Source organism: Solea senegalensis, linkage group LG14, assembly GCF_019176455.1.
Source record: "Solea senegalensis isolate Sse05_10M linkage group LG14, IFAPA_SoseM_1, whole genome shotgun sequence".
Lineage (NCBI taxonomy): Eukaryota > Metazoa > Chordata > Actinopteri > Pleuronectiformes > Soleidae > Solea > Solea senegalensis.
The window spans coordinates 5,480,943-5,500,938 of NC_058034.1; the positions used below are offsets into that span (position 1 = coordinate 5,480,943).

Here is a 19,996-nt window from a genome sequence, read left to right on the forward strand (position 1 = left end):
CAAAGGGAGAGTTCCTGATTTTACACGGCACAGTGACGTTGTTGTCTCCTCCTGCTCGCTGAATGCTCTGCTGCTACCGGGAGAATAGCTGCTGCTTTAGTCAAGGTAATAAAGACAACTGGAAGGGTTGTTTCTCTCCGCCTCCGCTCTTTGATTGCAGCATTTTTTCCCATTAAGGAGAGTCTGTTCTAATAACATGGTCGGCTGTGGGATTTTCACTGATGCTTTGTCAGATTTCTTGTCCATCCCCGTCTCCTTGTCTCTGGCTGACTTGCTAGATGACAAACAGACAAACACAGAATTATCACGCGGACCTGCCATCAGCAGATTGTCTTACTGCCTCTTTGTTTACTTCCCGTATTATAATAGAAAAGCACACTGAGACCACTGGCTTTGTCACACCACATTTAATTGCAAATAATTATCATGATGACATTTAAATTTAGTAATTGTCTTCTTCTGGACGGCCAAACGCTAATCCTTCCCTCGTCTGCTCTCTCTGAACGGGTTACAATATGTGTGTGCGTGTGTCCTTTAGCTTTGTTTCTCATTTGAATGAATAAAAAAAGGTTTTGCTTTACTCTCGATCTGTAATTTAAATCTCTCCCGTGACCATTCCCAGTAAGAGCAGTTGAAAGTTCCTCTCTTTATAGTTGTCAGGCTCAAATGGCACCAGTTACTACTCATCAAACCATAAAGAGCCTCCCATGATGAGGAGATTAGATTTAAATGATAAGATAATTGGATAGAAAATGTACTATCACAAGATTTCTTGTAGATCGCTGCTGCTAATGGACGACGTATGTTGACTTCTCAGATTTATTATGAAGTTTATTCAGAAACAGGAATCAACTGAAGGGCTTCCCCCTCAGAAAGTGTGTGAGACACTTTGCCACGAGGTGGTACAGCAACTCTCAGAATGAACCCAGAACAAACCCATGCTACTACATTTTCATTTAAAAAAAAAAACATGTCACGATGGGCATTTTAGCTCTGTTTCGTCATTCAGCAACACTGGGCATACACATGTGTAAACAGGAAGTTGTTTGCTCAGGGACGCACAGTATTGGCCGTTATCTGATATGCTGATGTATCAGGAGCGCTTGGGCCAATAACCGATACAGATATATATGCATTTTTTCCCTGCGCCCAAATGCCGAGTTTGTCGTGAAATTAACATAATATTTCTCCTACTTATCCCACAGCAGATGTTGCATTTTGAGACAAATAAATAAACTAGTTGTAGAGGGTGCCAGCATAGACAACTAGGGTGTAGCAGCCTTTTTAGCCTATTGTTGTTGTCATTAGCCATATTGACAGATTTTGGTGTGATAATCCATTTTAAAGCCAATATCTGCCAATACCGATATTGTGCCGATACTACTGATATTGTGCCGATACTACTGAGAAACAGCAATGGTGAAACATGAGAAGGATTTCTTTTATCTGACCGTCAACGAGGTGAAACTGAAAGTGAAAATATGTGTAAATGGAGCTTTTTGTTCACAGCTGATAAGAACCAATCAGGAAGTGAACGTGGGCAACGAAGTCATCTCGTCCAAAGGTCTCCGTTTTTGCCCGTCTTTGATAAAATGCAAATGAAAACAGAACCAGCAGCTTTTCTTAATGTTCTGCTTTCGGAGCTCGACAAGACCAGGTTAATGTGGACACCAGGTGTGTACGGAGCAGAATGTATAAGCAATTTTAAACAAACATTTAAAGAAGGAGTGGTACAGATTTACTGAATGTTTCGGTAAATTCTGTCGTTTTGCTTTTGAATGTAACACCCTTGTGATGCATAATGGCCCCTCTCATTTCCTTTCCTTTCCTTTCCGCTCTAACTCTATGCAGAAAAATGAAGCATGTCAACCACCTAAAATAATATCAGGATAATGAAAGTCTTACACAATCCCCACCCATCAGCAATGCTGCTTCAGATTATGCAGAGAGACAGAGAATGAGATTTCCCTGCGTGGCTCAGAGACACAGGTCAGCTGTTCAAATTGCAATATATTTTAGACAGCACAGACCAGGAGATGTTAGATCACCTCGCTCTCACCCCTGCGCCTGTACTCGCTTGTTGTCTTTTTGGTAACAAACTGGAACCTGCGTCTCGTTTCATTTCCCTGAGAGCTGATTGGATTTGCGATGGTTGCGCGTCTGACGGAGCGGCGATCTCCTTAACGGCAGCCGATAGATATGATAATGCACACTGGCTTTATTGTCAAGTGACAGAAGGGCAGCACACACAAAAAAACACACACCATATTTATTCACCGCCGATCTTGTCTACATGGAACCCCAGTGCTCGACATAGGCCTTGGCCCTTGATGCACCAACTCTGTCTTTTAACCTTTAAATACTTTTTTTTTTATTTATATTCCGTCAGAGTGAGCTGCAGGGTTTATATGTATTGTTCTTTTTATTTTAAGGACAGCTATTTTTGTCTTTTCTTTAGGATTATAATGTCGTTTTTAAAACGTAGGGAAATTACCAGCATGTGACAGGGAACTCCTGAACTACTCTCTGACAGTTCTGGGCAATCAGCTAATATTTTCTGCTCCATTTTGCAGTCTGTCATATCAAGTGTCATGGCTGTTCCTAACATCAGCACAAAGAATGCACGTAACCGTTTATTTGCACTTAAAAATGACAGCAGTAATTTCTTCAGCGGGTTCGGGGGTTGTTTTTTTTTAGTATGCTGTCCATGAAGTCAATATCAGGAAGAAGGAGAACTCTTTAATGTGCATTGGCTTCCCAAGTACTTAATTTCAGCACAGTAATTAAGGGCCGATTTGTAGTGGGACCTGGTGGCCCCTGCTGCCCTGGAGGAGTTGGGGTGGTTTAATTAACCAGTGTGAGTGTGGCTGATTGGGCAGTAAGTAACATAATCACAGCTGATTGGTCAGTAACCTGCGGGTCAGCAGGGCAGGCAGAGAAGAGCATTTAGATACTGCAGGCGTTGGACTGAACTGAGCAGGTGCTTAAGTGGAGTTTGTGATGATAAATGAAGAAAGGTTCTGCTTCTTGAAACAACTAGAAGTATACTTTGTATTTCATTTTAAAGGAAAATGCTGCCTGTTGTGTGCCCTGAAGAAGGTCATTAAAAAAGATTTTTGCACAGATTAAGCGTGGGATGCTTTTTTTTTTCCCCTACTTTTGTTCCAGCACCTCAGCAAAGTGAGCAGTGTTGTTCTCCTTAAAGAAAAGAACTTAGTGGTTTTATCTGTTTAGTCTTTGATATACTCCATGACTTAGTGTATTTGCCTGTTTTATTTGGGCCTCGAGTTCATGTATGTTGTGATTTGACATGATACAAATAAATTGTAATTTTATGCATCATTTTTAATAATGATAATGTTACATTAGTTTCTCTATAAATTAAATATAACACTTTGATTTGTAAGGTGTTTTTTTTACATGTTTTATGAAACATATATCATTTATGTCATGTTTTTCTATAGTGTTTTATTTAGTGAGAACGCATGTGATTCTTTAGCTGTGGTCAAAATGTGTGAGGATGTTTTTGTCTCAACAAACTATACAAAGTAGCTAATAAATATAATAATATATAATATACAGTATAATAAGTGTCACTTATAATATAAATTGGTAAATAGCACATCTGACTAGTTTATTATGAATAACAAAACAAGTGAATTAGCCGAGTTTACAAGAGTACACTGTGAGTGGATTGTAAAGAAACAGACCAGGCCAAGTTTGGTTTGACCCACAACACTTACCTAATATCATCTGCTGGTGGTGATCCCTGTCACCATGTTTTATTTGTACCAGTACTAAAACATTGGTAGATTTATTGAACCTCCACCAGCTCACTTTAACACATGCACTCACAACATACACAAGTTTGTTTTCATAAGTAACTTGGAACATTACGTGTCTCTGGTTCACACAGAGAAGTGTCTAACCACTGTCCCTCTCTTGTCCCTGTGTGCAGTGTATTCTGGGATCTGTACTGCGCTGCCCCCGACCGGAGGGAGACGTGCGAACATTCCAGCGAGGCCAAGGCTTTCCATGACTATGTGAGTGAACTAAAGCAACCCTCAGGTTGTGTACGAGGAGCACACATACACACACAGACAGCGCTTTGGCTCATGGTCATGTGCATGTACAAGCATATGAGGCGTGTGTGTATAAAACAAGAGGGACATTTCTGACTGATAATGCTGCTGTTGCTTGTTTCGACATGTTTGTCTTTGTCTGCCGCGTGCGCTGCACGGGACCGTCTCAGAGTTGGAAATCAACAATAATCTTTCAACAGCCAGTTCTATATTTTATGGCAAAATTCTCTACCTTCATAATTACAGAGTCTCTGTTTGGGCTTTGGTTCCATTCAGAGCCGTGGTGCTCTCAGTGAACCAGCCTGAGTTCACACTAGTTAAGCGGGACTGAAGTTCCACCTCCCTATGTCATCGATGCTGGGTGTTGTTGTTGTCTGGAGAACACGGCATGTTCTTTTTTCTTCACCATTTTTACTGGTATGTTTTCTTTCTTCCCTGCTTCTACAACCTACAGAGATTTGCCTGCTGTCGACCTACTTTTTTAGATTCCAAACCAATTTCTTTTTGGTGTGAATTCACTAGCCGATTCAAAATTGGGTGTGGGTGCTGGAACCACGATGGTGTGAAAGCCCTAACTGACGTCTTCATGCTGTTCTTCCTTGTTTGCCCAACACTGAGTCCTAGCCGCTGACCTCGTAACCCCTCAGGCCTTAGCGAGATTGTCAGTCAGAGGTGAAAGGTCACGGCACTGTCTGGCTATTTATTGGTCCCGCTCATTGTTTTCCGGAAAGGTCAAAGCACATAAAGCTGCTGACCGATCACACAAGCACATTAACGCACACATTCACACAGGGGACACATTTAGAGCTGGACAAGCTTGTAGATATGGTTTGAGGAGCAAGACGTGGTGATAGAGGGTCGAGGTCTTGAGTTGCTACTCCAGTTTCATCTAACATTTCAGAAGATAAGATATAAAATGAGATAATTGGAAATTGTGGGTTCCTGGAATGATTGGAAAGATGCAGGCTCCCCCCTATGACACACGGAAATAAATCTCTAGGACTGTATGTTGGCAAGCCAGACAGCATTTCCAGGTCACTCCCATAAAATATTAACAAGTCCTCCCACGATCCAGATAATGGAAATTCAAAATGATCAACTTATTGTGAGCACTTTTTTTATGATGATGCGCAATAAAATAGTTTATTGTTCCATCTCTAGTTTGCGGTCTTGGAGATTTGCAGTGTAATGTGGATGACTGGCGTTCCAGAGTCATGTAAATGTAGCCCGAGTGTGTTTTGTCTTAATTACCCAGCAATGGACCGGAGTTCTGGACGGAGTTTTCCCTGCTAGCGCTGCCTGATTAATTGCAAATGAATTTAAATGGCTATATGACCAAGTGCAGTATCTCAAATCTCAAGGCACAGTTGTTATTTGACATAAAATGTGTGTTGTGAAGATGTGCAGCGCAGCGGACATTCACTGGCCAAAAGAAAATCTGAAAAAAATCTTTATTAATGGACTCCAAAAAAATAAAGGCAATATGATTTTTTGACCATGTTTTCCCTCGCATCACCTCATGTCAGCTGGGATGGGCTCCCGCTCCTCCATGACCCTCAGAGGAAGAATAGGACCTTGAATGTCCTCCTATACTTTATTAAATACTGTCTACACTGGATTATATGGCGCTTGAGTCATATTTGTATACAACAGACAGACCCGTCGCCTCAGCTCCTGGATCACTGTGTGGAGGTGAACCCTGAAATGAATTAGCTGTTGCTATTCTTACCGTTCACATTTCATTCCAGCTGTTTTAGCCTGTAGCCACTTACCCATTTAGTTGAACCCTCTTATGAGGTCTGACAGCAAAAGTGTGAGTGCTTGTCAGCTGAACAGAATACATTTGTTGTGCATATACTATGCATATGTGTGTGTGTGTGTGTAGGCACGCACTGGTGTGTGTGTCTCTGTGTGTGAGTCGGTGAGTCGGACACCCATAAGATTAATTACATGGTTAATTAAACCTAGTAGTTAATTAAATCCGACAACTGTGTCTAATTAATCTAAATGCCATATAATTTCCTACACCTTTCTCCAGAGGAAGGCCAGCTGGATACCTGCATGTCAGCTCTTTAACAGCTCTGCTTTGACAGGTCTGGTCAATGTAAGGCTGAGCTTTCAAGCTCCGTGTTCTGCCACCGGGAGAAAGTTGCTTTTATAAAGTCCATATTTTTCTGTCTGCGGCTACGTTAATCAATCCGGATCACTCGCACTGTTCTGTGTCGACCATAGAGCGACTTAATTAAACATAGATGTAAAATGGAGCGAAGCACGTGACCTGCCTGGAGAGACTTCCAGGTCTGTTGACAAACACAACACTTTTGTTCTAGTGCAGTGATTCAGACGCTGGTTGACCTCTGAGCCGGCTCAAGTTCAGGAGGTCAGAGTGAGCGAGCTGTCAGACGGCTGATTTGCTGCGTCAGAGACGAAACATTTGTCACTCTGAATTTGTTCTCAACCTCCTCGAGATTTTTCACTTCTCCCTTTTTCTTCACTTCACGCCAGATGCTGTAAATCATCTTCTACCTTGTTTCAATTCCTCACTGAAGCTTGATTGTGTTTACACTGAATGAGATATTCAAATCCAAGACTCGATGATGCCATGATGAGGTGTCTCTCAATCAAAAGAATACCAAAATAGCTATTTTGATGGCGTAGGGATGAAAGCTCTGCAGAAACAAACACTGGCCAACTATTAGGATTGAATATGTCTCAGTCAAGTTATAGCAGAGACAGTGAAGTGAATGACATCAGTAAAAGGCGACTCACTGTCTGTTACGTTGAATACAAATACGTATTATATGTACGTGTTGGAAATGTTTTGGCGCATATAAGTACACGACTTAAAAAACAATCAAATAACATCTTTTTACCTTTAAGAATCTTCAAATATTGTTTGACTAAACAGCAGGAGATGGTTTCTGTAATGTTTTTTTTAAAACTAAAGGAACTAAAGGAGTAGTATATATAATATAGTATTTGATTTGATTTGATTTGGTCTGATGCTGATTATAAGTCAGACAATTAAATGTGTTTTTGTACACTGAGAGTAGCCAAGGATTAAGACAAGGTAAAAAAGAGTTGGCGTGAATGAGCACATGTGCTTTCTCCACTGTTACTGTGTGTGTGTGTGTGTGTGTGAGTGTGTGAGTGAGAGAGTGTCAGGGTCAAAGCGTGTGAATCCCCAGGGTGATGAGGGGTCTGTCTGTCTCTGATTAACTCTGGCTGCTCAGTCCCCGCAGACCGACGGCCTGATCAAGTCTCTATCACGGCCCCTTGCTGATAACGGCTCCCTCATTCCCCCGAGTCGCCCCGGATCACAGAGTGAAAAACAACACGGCTCCCAGGAGTCGCACACACTCCGCTCTGTGTGTCGCTCAGCACGAAATAGTGAGAGAGCAAAACTGTGAGAGATAAACGTGCACTCTTTTATATTTATGTTATGTTTGGGTTGTTGTTGTTTTTTTTACATAATGTATGGTCTTCTCTGGTCGCCATGCTGAGATAAGGGTTGTAAATTCGGTGTATTTCCTGCTAATAACAATACATTAAGGAAACGCACATTTTTAAAGATTGAACATAAGTTAAGTGAGGCTGTTGTTGCTAACTGAAGCTGCAGGGAAGCTCTCTTGACACTTGGGATTGTTAGATTAACGGGAATGACGTCCAGATTTTTGTTTTTTAACCTCAGTTTGCTGCACTGTCCTGGTCAAAATGCAGCTCAGGAGTCGCTGAAACTCGCTTCCCTTCTTCTCGGTATTTTGACTTCTTCTACTGCTAATTATGATGTGTATGATGAGTGATGTGCGCCCTCTGCTGGCGAAAATCGTACCTACACTGCATGTGAGGTCCAGAAATGACACGCAGGCGATAGCAAACCGATGTTATCGTTTAATTAATTCATCCTTAATCGCTTAAATTCTTAACAGCAATTAATCAACTGATCGTTAATCATTAACATACCTATTAGAGATACTTATTTCCTTGTTTGTTTCCTGCAGCTAATTGGTCTGCTCGGCAACATAGACTTAGAGTCTTAGTTACAGATTTAGTTTGGATCAGCTCAGTTTGGCCCAGTTTGAAGGCACCACTTACTCAGCCATGTCCCACTGGCCCTCTTTAAGAGTGATGATGCAGACTTTATGGATTCTCCATTCTGGGAAAGATAATGGAATATAATGTACTAATCCTAAAATCTGGGGACTGGCTGACAGCTAATCCAGGGGAATGTGGTGGGACTGGAGCCCTGGCATCACTCCCAGAACTGCAGGCCTCTGACTAGCTGGATCGCTGGTTGGTTTCAACCCTGGATGGTTAAATCTGTTATCATAGCCACTCGCTCCCACATGCAGGCACGTGTGTGTGTGTGTGTGTGTGTGTGTGTGTGTAGGGCACACCCACACTCGTATGCAAATGACTGCACGCTCTCAAAGAACAGCGAGAAGACACCGTATCACAAAGAGCTGAGTCTCGTGCCACTGTGAAATAATTTAAGTTGTCTCTCTTTCCGTCTTGATTGTTGCCGTTGTGTTCCTGACTGTCCTCTTCAAGTCGCCTTTTAATCACGTTGGTTTCCTGAAAGAGCAACACATCTTATAGTCGTCTCTTCCGCCGGGACGTGGATGTTCCTCAGAAGAGCACTTTGTTGCAGGAACGTGTTTGATTATAAGAGCGTGGCACATCTTCAGTAACTCGATATGAATGATTAAAAGACTGCAGCCTTGTGATGAAGAAAGCATACATATTGACAACAGCAGACACTCGTGCCTGTTTGCTCACAGTGAAGCAGACAGAAGAATGAAACTTCTATCACACACACACACACACACAAACAGTCTTTCAAGAAATGATACACTTGGCCGACATTTTGCTTTGCCCCAGCCAGAGGTCGCAACCCTGAACATCTGCGATTCATGCCAATCTGGGTTCACTGCCTGCGGAAAGTCACAGATTTAGTGTCACAAATGCGTCATTCACGTTGCAGCGCTCCACTGACTCCACTCTGCTCTCTGCTCACTGATGACAACTGTCATGATGATGGTTCAGATGTCATACACGGGCGGCTGGCGTTTTCTTTTTTGACCAAAATCTCACCTTATCAAAAAAAAATAGGTCTCATTAAAAAAAAAATTAAATAGTAAATGTGTGTAAATCTTTGTTTCCCTGAGGTTAACCAAAATCATATGATATTAACGTTAATTTCATGTAAATTCCAAATCCTCACATTAACATTTGGCCCCAGAGACTTGAATCAAAAATAGATTCATTAGATTAATTGGATTTATTTAAAAAATAAAAAAACAGTTAAAACTGTTTAAAGTAAACAATTTGAGCTGTTAGTCAATATTTCACATACTGTAAACATGTCATGAAAATCAGTGATCTGATGTGTTCCCACAGACTGTAGCTGCACGGAAGAGCGTGATTGTTGGCTGTTGCCTGGGGTTTCTTTGAGAGGGTTAAACATTTGTTCGGCTGGATCACAGTAACAGGTGGCACAAGGGGAGGAGCCACACTCTGTAAACAAGCGCTGATGGCCAAGCCTTTGTCTGGACTGTTGCGTGTGATTTCTGTGTGTTTTCCATCTCCACTGCTCCCCGCGTTGCCACACCAGGTGCTCCTTCTCCTAATGTAGAGCCACATGTCTGCTGAATCCTACGTTTTCATCTTTGTCTCTGTCCTTTTTTTTTTTTTTACACATCCAGTTTCTCCCGCTTCAATTCTTCTCAGGTCTTTTCACCACCACCAAACCCCCTCCCCATCCGCCTCCCCTTGCTGCTCTTTCTTCCCTTTCCTTGCCTCTCCTCCACGCTCTCTTTCTTACTCCTCCCCCTCTCGCCGTTTGCCTCCATGCCTCCCTCCCTCCCTCCTCCTCTCAGAAGAGATTGATTGGGTAATCTGGCTGGGTGCCAGCAGTGCCCGCTTTCTTGCTCGGGGGAAGGAGAGAAGCGGGGGCGACATGACGACATGGAGGAATAATAATAACATCCATAAAATAGGCAGAGTGGGTATGGAAGGAGGGATGAGGAGAGAGAGGGAGGGAGGGAGGGAGGGAGGGAGAGAGAGCCGGGGAATGGAGTTGGCGTTGGCACAGCAATATGTTCTCCATACAGATTCTCCTGGCCTTTTTAAATACAGCCTACACACAAACAGCGTGCCACAACATTGTGTCTCCACGTCTGTCTGTCTCTATCTGTCGTGCCCCTCCTCCCCTCCCTCCCTCCCTCGCCTCATGCCACCTCCGTTTGCGCTGGTGTCGTCTTTTTATATCAAACAGTGTGTGGAGTGCAGACTGCAGGCAGATGGGCGTTGAGTGAGATTATACTGTCTTTGTGTGCTGTTGTTTAACGTTGTTGCTGTCTAAATGAAAAAGGCCAGTAGGCTTCTCGGTCTGTGTATACCTTCTTCTATCTGAGGGAAGTAACAAAGCCTGAAAAGTGCTGCCCTCAAGCTGTGTGTGTGTGTGTGCGCGCGTGTGTGTTCATGTGTGTGTTTGACTGGATGTCTGCAAGTGACAGAAGCAGGAGATCAAATATTGTTTATGATTCTCTGGCAGGTTCATTGTGGTGCAAGCTTAAACTGTGCTGTGTTTTTTTGTTAGCATTTGATCTCGTGAGCATGAGCTCCCAGACCTGTGTTTGACAGAGACAGACGTGGAGACGGACAGATGGAAACAACAAACAAGTGACAGTGGGAAGAAGAGAAGCGGGGGAGGGGGGAGGGGGACAAAAAGTAAGAGGGAGAAGGGGAAGGCGGGAATGAGATGTGTCACAGTGTTGCTGCGGGATAGCAATTCCTGAAGACACTGTGGACACTTTTTCAGTTTACCTTTGTGTCCTGCTACAGCCACTGCAGAGTAAATGCCATGAATCCGCCCGTGCAAAGTTATTGTACGAGCAAGAACCCTGCAGCAGATTTCCATCCCAGTCCCATTTAATTTCCCTAACCTAGTTACCCATGAATGCCCTCTTTGCAACATCACCATCCATAAAATTTAAACAAATACTTTAAAATGAACACATCCTGGGGAATAGCGGCGACTCCTCGGGGGGAATTTGTTCATCTCTCACAGTGAAATTCTCTTATTTCAGTTCAGTCATTTTCAAGAAATAAATTACGGTTCAAAAATGTAAAAAAAAAAAAGACAAAAAAGACAACGTTTATCACTAGTTTGCCTCGACTGTAACCAGGTTACTGTGGAGAATTAAAGTGAGCAATTTGTCAGGGGGTTTCAGGGGCGACCTTTCATGCCTGAGGTGTTTATGTCTGTGGCATCTTGTCTGTGGAGTTTCTCCTGCCAACAGAGCACACACACACACACACATACATTTACTCTCTCTCTCCATCTTTGAAGTTCTCCCAAACCACATCCACTTATCCATTTATCCATTGTGTAAAAAGACGCTGTCCTGCACAACATGGCATAAATTGCTGCAATTATGATAGTTCTTCTTCTGTGTTTGCTTTTGCTTTTGTTTGAACTTTCCTTTGGCAACCTGCGCTGACTTGACTCCTAAGTTTGGAAGGTGAGGCCAGAGCAACTCGGAATACGGCTTCAACACTGTCAAGTAACTTAGTGGATTTGTGTGTGTGTGTGTGTGAATCTTTTCCTGTTTAACTAATCTTTGAGGAAGTTTTTGTCTTCAAAGTCAAGTGATGCTGCTCATCTCCATTTGACTTCTGCAGCTGCGATGCTCCCTGTTCTCTCTTCCCAGAGCAAAGCTTGGAGCGGCACTCCATTACTGCCGTTCCTCATTAGGTCTAAAACTCAAGACGGTGGTTACAGAGTTTGTCAGACAAGTCCCAGGCAGTTAAATGTGTCTTTAAACACACAACACTGCTGTTGGTTAACTCGGTGCGTTTCCTTCCTTCCTTTTCTTTCCTGCCAAGACTGTAAATGAAATCAGTGAAGTTTGATTTGTAATTCAAACTCGATCGCATCGCTGTTGTGCAGGTCCACTCGTGCACATGAACTCTCTGCTGAGGATTTAAGGAGTGAAGTTGTGTGAGGATGTAACGTGGAAGGTGCATGACATATGGAAACACTGCATGTATGATGTTTTTGGTATTACATGCTGTTTATGTGAGGAATATTACAATATAATAATATAATCTGCAAATGAGTGCACTCATTCATTACTTTGAATACACAGTAATAACTGGAGGTTGTTCCACACTCTAAAGGCAGCACCGTCCTTCCATAAGTGAAAACAAACACTGTAAGTGTGAGGAGCATTCTGATTGGGTAAAGTCTTTGTGAATTTCACAGCATCCACTCACAGCTCTCAGTGCTGCATAAAATAAAAAATGACACATTTCCCCAAAGAAACTAACAAACTTTTGAGAAGGTTTCCCTGTCACCATCACTACTAATGACATGGATTATCACAACATCACATGCTTAGCAACGCATGACGCTTGTAGAATTCCACACGGTTTATTCCTATGTGTCAATATGACTAGTCTCATCAAATGTCAGTGGTTTGATATAAAAAGGAATGTTGACCTCAAAGGCTCATAAGTTTTTAAGGAAACCGACACATGCACTCACTGTCCTGCCGTTTCCCAGTCGCTCCTACCTCTCTCTCTCTCTCTCTCTCTCTCTCTCCCTCTCTCTCTTTGTGGCACCAGTTGGGCTTAAAACTGGCAGACATTGCAGCCTGGCACAGTTTGTCCTGGCACAGCGTGTGTGTCTCTGTCAGTGTGTGTGTGTGTGTGTGTGTGTGTCTGCTGTAAAACTCTGCCAGTCCACAAGTCTGTAGCACCAGCTGGGCACCCAAACTTACGACCAAAATAAACTGGCTTCGCTACCACTGAACCCGTGGGTGGACGAGTGTGTTTGCTTGTGTTTGTGCTCACACACACACACACACACACGCGCGCGCGCGCACACGTCTGCGTGTGTGTGTGTGTGTGTGTGTGTTGCTGCAGACCGGACAGCCTGCTTATTAAGTCCCATTGAAGTGAGTGGCGAAACAAACACAGTGCTTCTTTAGATGAATGCCTGACATCTCAACTCTGAATCAGCCCTCCCTGCTAAGATTAAAAACGAAAACAATTACAAAGACCTATTTGCAATTTAAATTCTCCTAAATACAGACTTAATCCCTGTTTCCCAAAGACAGCAATACTGTGTGGCAGAGAAACTGTGTGTGTGTGTGTGTGTGAGAGAGATCCATTTCAAGCCCCTGCCCAGGTCTGTGTTGCTAAAACAACACTCTAAGTTCTATGGGGATAATGGATGTGCTCTGAGTTGGTTGAGTTATATTTGGAGAACAGTTTATTTCTTGTGTTTGTAACGATGAATGCACAGAATCAACAGGGGAGTTCAGACAGAGTCACGTCTGTGGAGATATTTGTATTTTATATTATTTGCATCTGAGTGTATTTACATATTCACACGTGTGTGCGTTAAGGTGTCCTGGTGGCGGGGGCCACGCTGAGCATGCTTTACGGCCGCCCAGGGTATATTTACCGACAGTGACTTTAATGCGGTGTAATGATTATTTTTATTCCAGGTACTCTGGCAGCCCGTTCGCTCTGAGTGGAATGACTCCCCATTGGCTCACTGATTACCTCTGTGACTCCTGCCACACCTGTTATCCAACATTACACTCTCACAACCCCCCCCCCTCCACTATCACCACCCTTTTATTATTACACCTTGATCAGTTCCTCTGAGTCTCTCTCCGTTTACCCATCTTCTAAATTCAGCACTGGGTTACACCTTGTCTTGGTCTTACTTCATCTCCTCATCTCTTCCGTCCTCCTCAACCATCCCCTGGTTTACTGCTTTGACATGACCGTATCTTCATTTATAAGCCTCCTTTAGCATGGCCTGATTCTGTTTAGAATGTTGCACTTGTATGTGTCTGCCTCACTGTTCCATAATATATAAAAGCAAGGAACATAAAATGTTCAGCCAGCGTCATGCTGGCAGTGAAGATGACAATCACACACGGTGTCAACATCGCAGCATCGTGTTCAGTTCAGTGTAAACACGCAAACAAGAATCCTAACAAGGGATCTTCTCGAAGACGCAGTAGGCGGAACAGCTAGAAAAATAGTTGACTGTTGAGTCTCATCCACGGGGCATTAAATAGGAACATTTTGGGGTTATTGGTCCTGTCATTCAAGCGTCTGTCAGATGACCCAGGACAACGTCTCCATTTCTAAAATGCTCTGCCATTATTGAAACGTTATTGCATTTATTGTCTCAGAACGTTCTTCTTTGAACATTCCAAACACTGGAATGGGACAATGTGTTATTTATATACATGTGTATATATATATATATATATATATATATATTTTAAAAATATGAAAGTGTTGAAAGTGTTGATAAACATTTCTTGGAAATGATTTGTTTGCAGATTTAGAATGAATAAATTAGAATAAATTTAGATATGACAGTAAATGTTGCTCCGTTGTGCACAGATTTGCTCTTGTCATGGTTTATATCATGATAGTTTAAATATCAAAGTTTTTGGAAACACTGGCCTACAGGATCTAGTTCTCTCTCAGATCACACAATTTATGTTATGTCTGTTACGGAATTATTTATCAATCGCACTGAAAATACTATATGTTGCCTTCCCCTAGGCCTGTTCCTTTAACGCTTTAAAACATACTCTTATTTCTGAAAAAAATGTTGTTATTTATTCACATACCATACTGTAGACCATATATCACATCCTGAAATGCATAAAATAAACCTTGTAATGATGAAGATTAAAGAGGTTCTGAAATGATCAGAATCATATTAAGCATATTTATTTGTAAACTTGTAAGAGTTACATTTGCACTTAAAACTGGCGTTTGATGAGTCTTAGTAAAATGTAAGCATCAGCTTCACAGAACTGACTTTCACGAGAGGAAAATACCGCCGTGCCCTTCACATTATGGGCAATAAATGGCACTAAAACCGAGGAACATGTAAATGCATCTTTTGTTGCCTCCCAGTTGGATTCTAATGTTTCAAGTCCACCTGTTTAGATTTTATGCCTTTCAAGTTCTGGCAAGTTTTATGACAAGCCTCATATAAAATGGTGTCGTCCTCTAATGCTCTGTGTTGTACATGAAGGTTCTCCTGCTGCTCCTTTGGTTCCTGTGTGATCCACCAATCAAATGTTTGATTTTCAGAGTGGAAGAAAACACAATACGTCAGTCTAAACTCCTACTATTGCTGTGTTTCTGTCATGGTAAGGTTCAGTTTGGTACAGTATGGTACAGTTTGGAATGGTAAACCCTGGGTCAGGCTTGCGCTTCACCCTGACCGCAACGTACCATTTTACTGTATTACCAAAGACGGGTTATTTTGGTAATATTCCTCATGGAAACGCAGAAAGCGATGTACCGTACTGTACCGTGCCACAGTTGGAAACGATGCCTTTTGATTGCAAGTTCAAAGTGTGATTTTTGGGCTTAATTAACAGTGCCTCTAATGAGGTCAGCCATTTATAGCAACCTTCTGAAGCTACCCCAGAATTGCTGACTGTCGATTATTGTAAATTAGTAACAGATTTAGCTGATTTAGCTTTTCTCTGACATATATAAAAATAAGCAGTGTTGAACCTTTTTTTTCTATGCTGTCCACCAAAGCAGTAGGTTGACGGTTCAATTTCCAGCCCCTCTGGTCCATATTCTGAAGTGCTCCTGATGGCTTGGTTGATGGTTGCCATGAAAAGAGCTACATAAAATACATGCATGTGTAAGCCATGCTAATTAGAGCTGTAAGAAAATATTGATATCCTAATATTATGGCGTGATACTGTATTGATTCTTTCAAGAAGTGTTGGATCAATACATCAGACATAATACTTGACAGTGAGTTTGTGTTGCATTTAAGCCTCCAAACACTAGTTGGCAGCAGACTTTCTCTTATTACATGTTCCGCTCTTCTCACTAGACTATTTTGGTTGGGGAAATAAATAGCTCCTTGCTCATTGTTTTTCAGTATATTGTGATCTATTGTTTTGTCATCTTTGCATTAGGATTCATATCATATCACCAGATTCTTGCCTATCATTAGCTTTCCTGCATTCTCTTTACATCTCTCACTTTTTCAACTTACACTAGAAAGACAAATAAATCTTTATGAAGAAAGGATTTATCTCTGAAGATAAACACAGTAAAAACAATAGAGCTTTAAATAGATTATGTTTTACTGTATCTGTGACTGAGCTGCTGCTGTTAAGGGTTCATCATCGCTTGGAACATCCAGAAATCCACATTTTGTGCTTATCACAACTATTATGTTTCAACTTTCTGTATCATTCGGTCTGAATATTTGTTCATACTTTGGTTTTTAGTGTACGATCGTGTTAATGCATGGAAAAAGCAAATGCTTTACACTCGTACTCTTCTGTGTCCGTATCTGCACGGGCAGATCTGTTTTCATTTCATCAGATCTTCTCGGTAAAGTTGACATTTGGAATAGAGAGATCCACTACACTGCGCTGCACTCTGCTGCTCTCTGAAAAGGTCAGCTTTCATTGGAGGACTGTGTGCGACCAGCCGTCACTCTGCCAGTGCGAGACATAAGAGAGAGGTTTCTTCTGAGCAGCTGGACCACTTCAGTTTGGCTACATATGCTATAGAATCCTGCTTTGTTGACGTGGTTTCAGATGATAGCTGGAGTTGCTTCCGCTCCCTCTGCGCCGATCTTGCCGGGAGTAGTTCTCTACTGTTCTGCTGGATGCTGTAATCTCGTCAGTGCATGTCCAGATTACTGTCTGTTCCACGTTGTCTGGTGGCCGGCTGTGGGATGGAGAGATGGCAGGAGGAGGTTGTGCTCTGATCTGCTGCTACAAAAGGAAGATTACCTTTTTATTAATGTATCCATCTGGACGTTGGGTTGTTTATTCAGTCTGTTTGTGTTTATGAACATACTTTATAAACCCCTTGAGATTTCAATCTAAATCAAAGCCTAGATTAGACATATGTGTTATTTCCCAAGAGTTGCCATTCAATTAATTAAATCACACCATACGGTAATCTGCATATACAGCTATATACTCTCATCGTTAGTGATATGACGGTAGTGATTTACTACCTCATGACTCCCTAACGGTGGCTTATAATATTAGTCGGTTGTTTCCTTGATTTATCGAGCACTTGTTTGATCAGAAAATGTTTAAAAATGTTGATCGATGATGTTGTTTTGTCCACAAACCAAAATGATTTCTTTGTTTGCAAAGCAACCAGAAACAAAATCACACTTCAGAAGCTGAAAAATCAGAGAACTTCACCCAAACTGATGAATCGATTACCGAAGTAGTTGACGATTGATTTAGTAACCGATTAATAATCAATTCATCGAATAATCGCTGCGGCCCTAGTCCGAAACGGATGTGTAGAACCGTAACTTGCCAAGTTCCGTCTTCTCAGCCATGACTTGACCCACAGTTTTCAAACACAACAGCGATTAACTGACGACAGTCCGCCTCCAGGTCTGTTTATATCCTCAAGTCACGTGAAATCACGCGTGTTTCTGTGAGATTTCCCAATTCCCTGGAATCTCCTCCCTGAAACTGTTTGATTTAACGCCAAGTGTGTGGTCCTGTGTCTCGACTGGATCGCCTCGTCTGCGCTTTCTCAGGATTCGAATATTGAAAACCAGTTACATCAGTTTGTTGTGTCTGTGGACTCCCACGTTTTTTTTTTTAAATCAAGTCAGATTTGAAAATCCTCTAGTGTGGGCCAGGCTTTATAGTCTGACTTTGAGAAATTCGATTTAATACAATTGAGTCTGGTTGAGTCCTAACACTGTCATTTTCCTTTCCACCCTCTTATAAACACACTGAGTTATCATAGTATTGTTATATCATGATATAACGTCAGTGTGGGCCATGTATCGTATCGTATCATAAGTTACCCTGTGAATCCCGTTGGAAATATATCATTTGATTTAATCGTTATTATTGAATTGTGACTAATCGTGCTATTTATCCTGAACATTATATTATTTTAAATATTGATTATTTCATTTTTGGAGAAAAGAAAAATGGAGAAATTTGAGTATTCATTGTGCCCACCCAACCGCCGACCCTCCACGCGTCTTCCTCTCCATCTCTTTCTGTCTCCTGTGCACTCCGTGCAGAAATGATTTCCATTCCTGCTGAATTAATGAGGTTCTGCTGAACTGAGAAAAGCAAGCACTCACACACTCACACACGCACACACTCTTTCTCACACTCACACTCTCACACACACACACACACTGCAAACACTGGCACATTCTACTATAGCCATATTTAAGTCTGTATTCACGTTCACATTTGCACACAGCAACTCATTGATGCTTGGCCACCGTCTGCCGTCTCAGAGCGCTAACACTTTTCTGCTCGAAAGCAAATTTTAGAAAATGTCCACAAAGATAACGAGCGGAGAAAATAATCACAAATGTGGTCGAGCTGAATCTGAGGCTCAACAAAATTCACACGCAACTGGTTTCTTATCAGGTGACAGAAATGCACACACACACACACACACACCTTCATACATACAAACGTAAACATGCAGCCTCATGAGTCAAGCCCTGTAACTGGGCACAGTCACCATGGTAACACGCTGCTGTGTCTATTAAACACTACAGTGGTTTGGGACTTTTGACGGTTGTTAAACACATCCCAAACCCCATTACAAACCTCATACGAACACACAGCTATTCTCTCTAGGACACTACATTGATTTTCATTCATTTAGACTAGAACTATCCCTAACCTTAACCACAACCAGGAGATGCCTAACTCTAACCTAAACCTAACCATAATTCTAATAAACTTAACCAGTTCCTCAGAAATGAGCTTCTACCTCATTAGGACCTCAAACATTTTTATGCACACACACACACTCGCACAGTGAAACTTGAAGACGTTATTCGCCACGGCTCTGACTGAAGTCGACGTCGAAGGAGAAAAAACCCGACTCGTTTTCATTAACTAATTAAGTCGCACATTAATCAGCTGAACAGCCACACAGACACGAGGCTCAGCAGGTGGCTCAAGTCTAGTGCGCGGATTGTAAACACCACACAGTGGAAACGCACAAGAAGGAGCGCGCTGTCAAAGGGACGTAATTGCGTCGCAAGCGGCTGTTGTTATGTGCCAACTTGCGCGGCCACTTGAAAGCTCCATCAAGGATCGACCGAATAAAGAGGAGCAGGAAGCGATGGCTGATTCTCGTCCTTGTTGAGCTGATTTTTTTTTCCCCTAAAGCGCCGCTAATGTGTGGAGTTTTCAGGTGTGCGGGCGACGACACAGAGAAGTCACCCTGAGATGCATACAAATGAGAGCCTTGAGATAACATTTAATGTAAATAATTTCAGATCGTCATTGTTGTTATTATTATTGTGATCGTGTTTGTGTCTTGTTTTCATTTCTTCATTAAATGCACATGATCAAGCACAGCGAGGTGCACACACCAAAAAATGCAACCGCTCTCCGTCCTTATCCCTGCTCTCTGCTGTCTCAGTGTTTTTCTTTCCCATTTATCATCACTGAAGCAAAGGAAGCAATTCCAATTTCATGTGTTTTCATTCCATTCCTCTATTTGCTTATTCCCCCACTCTCTATTTTGATCTCAGGCAACCAGTCAGCAGTCAATAATCTGTTAAATAGCATTGATCGCCGCCATTTAGTTTCCTGGCCGGCTACTTAGGTTGTAAAGCTGATCAATGGCTTTGAATGGGAACCACCTAGATAGCAGATTGACTGCTGGGACACGCGCTGCAATCATATCATTTGTCTTCATTTGCTGTTCAATTATTTGTTGTAATGGCTGCTGTCAGAAACAGCCTCATGCTGGCCCACAATGGCACACGGAGCCTAAAATTGGAGAGTGCACACTGCACGCACATGCCCGACTCACTCCGCTCACCTTGACTCTGTGCACCCACCCCCCCTCACTCCCTC

At 42.2% G+C, this 19,996-nt stretch overlaps 1 protein-coding gene across 2 annotated transcripts in view; it reads left to right on the plus strand.

Moving 5' to 3' along the window:
* Positions 1–19,996, plus strand: part of ssbp4 (single stranded DNA binding protein 4) — a 91,653-nt gene that overhangs the window by 22,018 nt on the left and 49,639 nt on the right. For both annotated transcript variants that reach the window (XM_044043991.1, XM_044043992.1), the window contains exon 4: positions 3,959–4,043. In XM_044043991.1, coding sequence (XP_043899926.1) covers positions 3,959–4,043 — 85 coding nt within the window. The remainder of the gene's footprint in view (positions 1–3,958; positions 4,044–19,996) is intronic.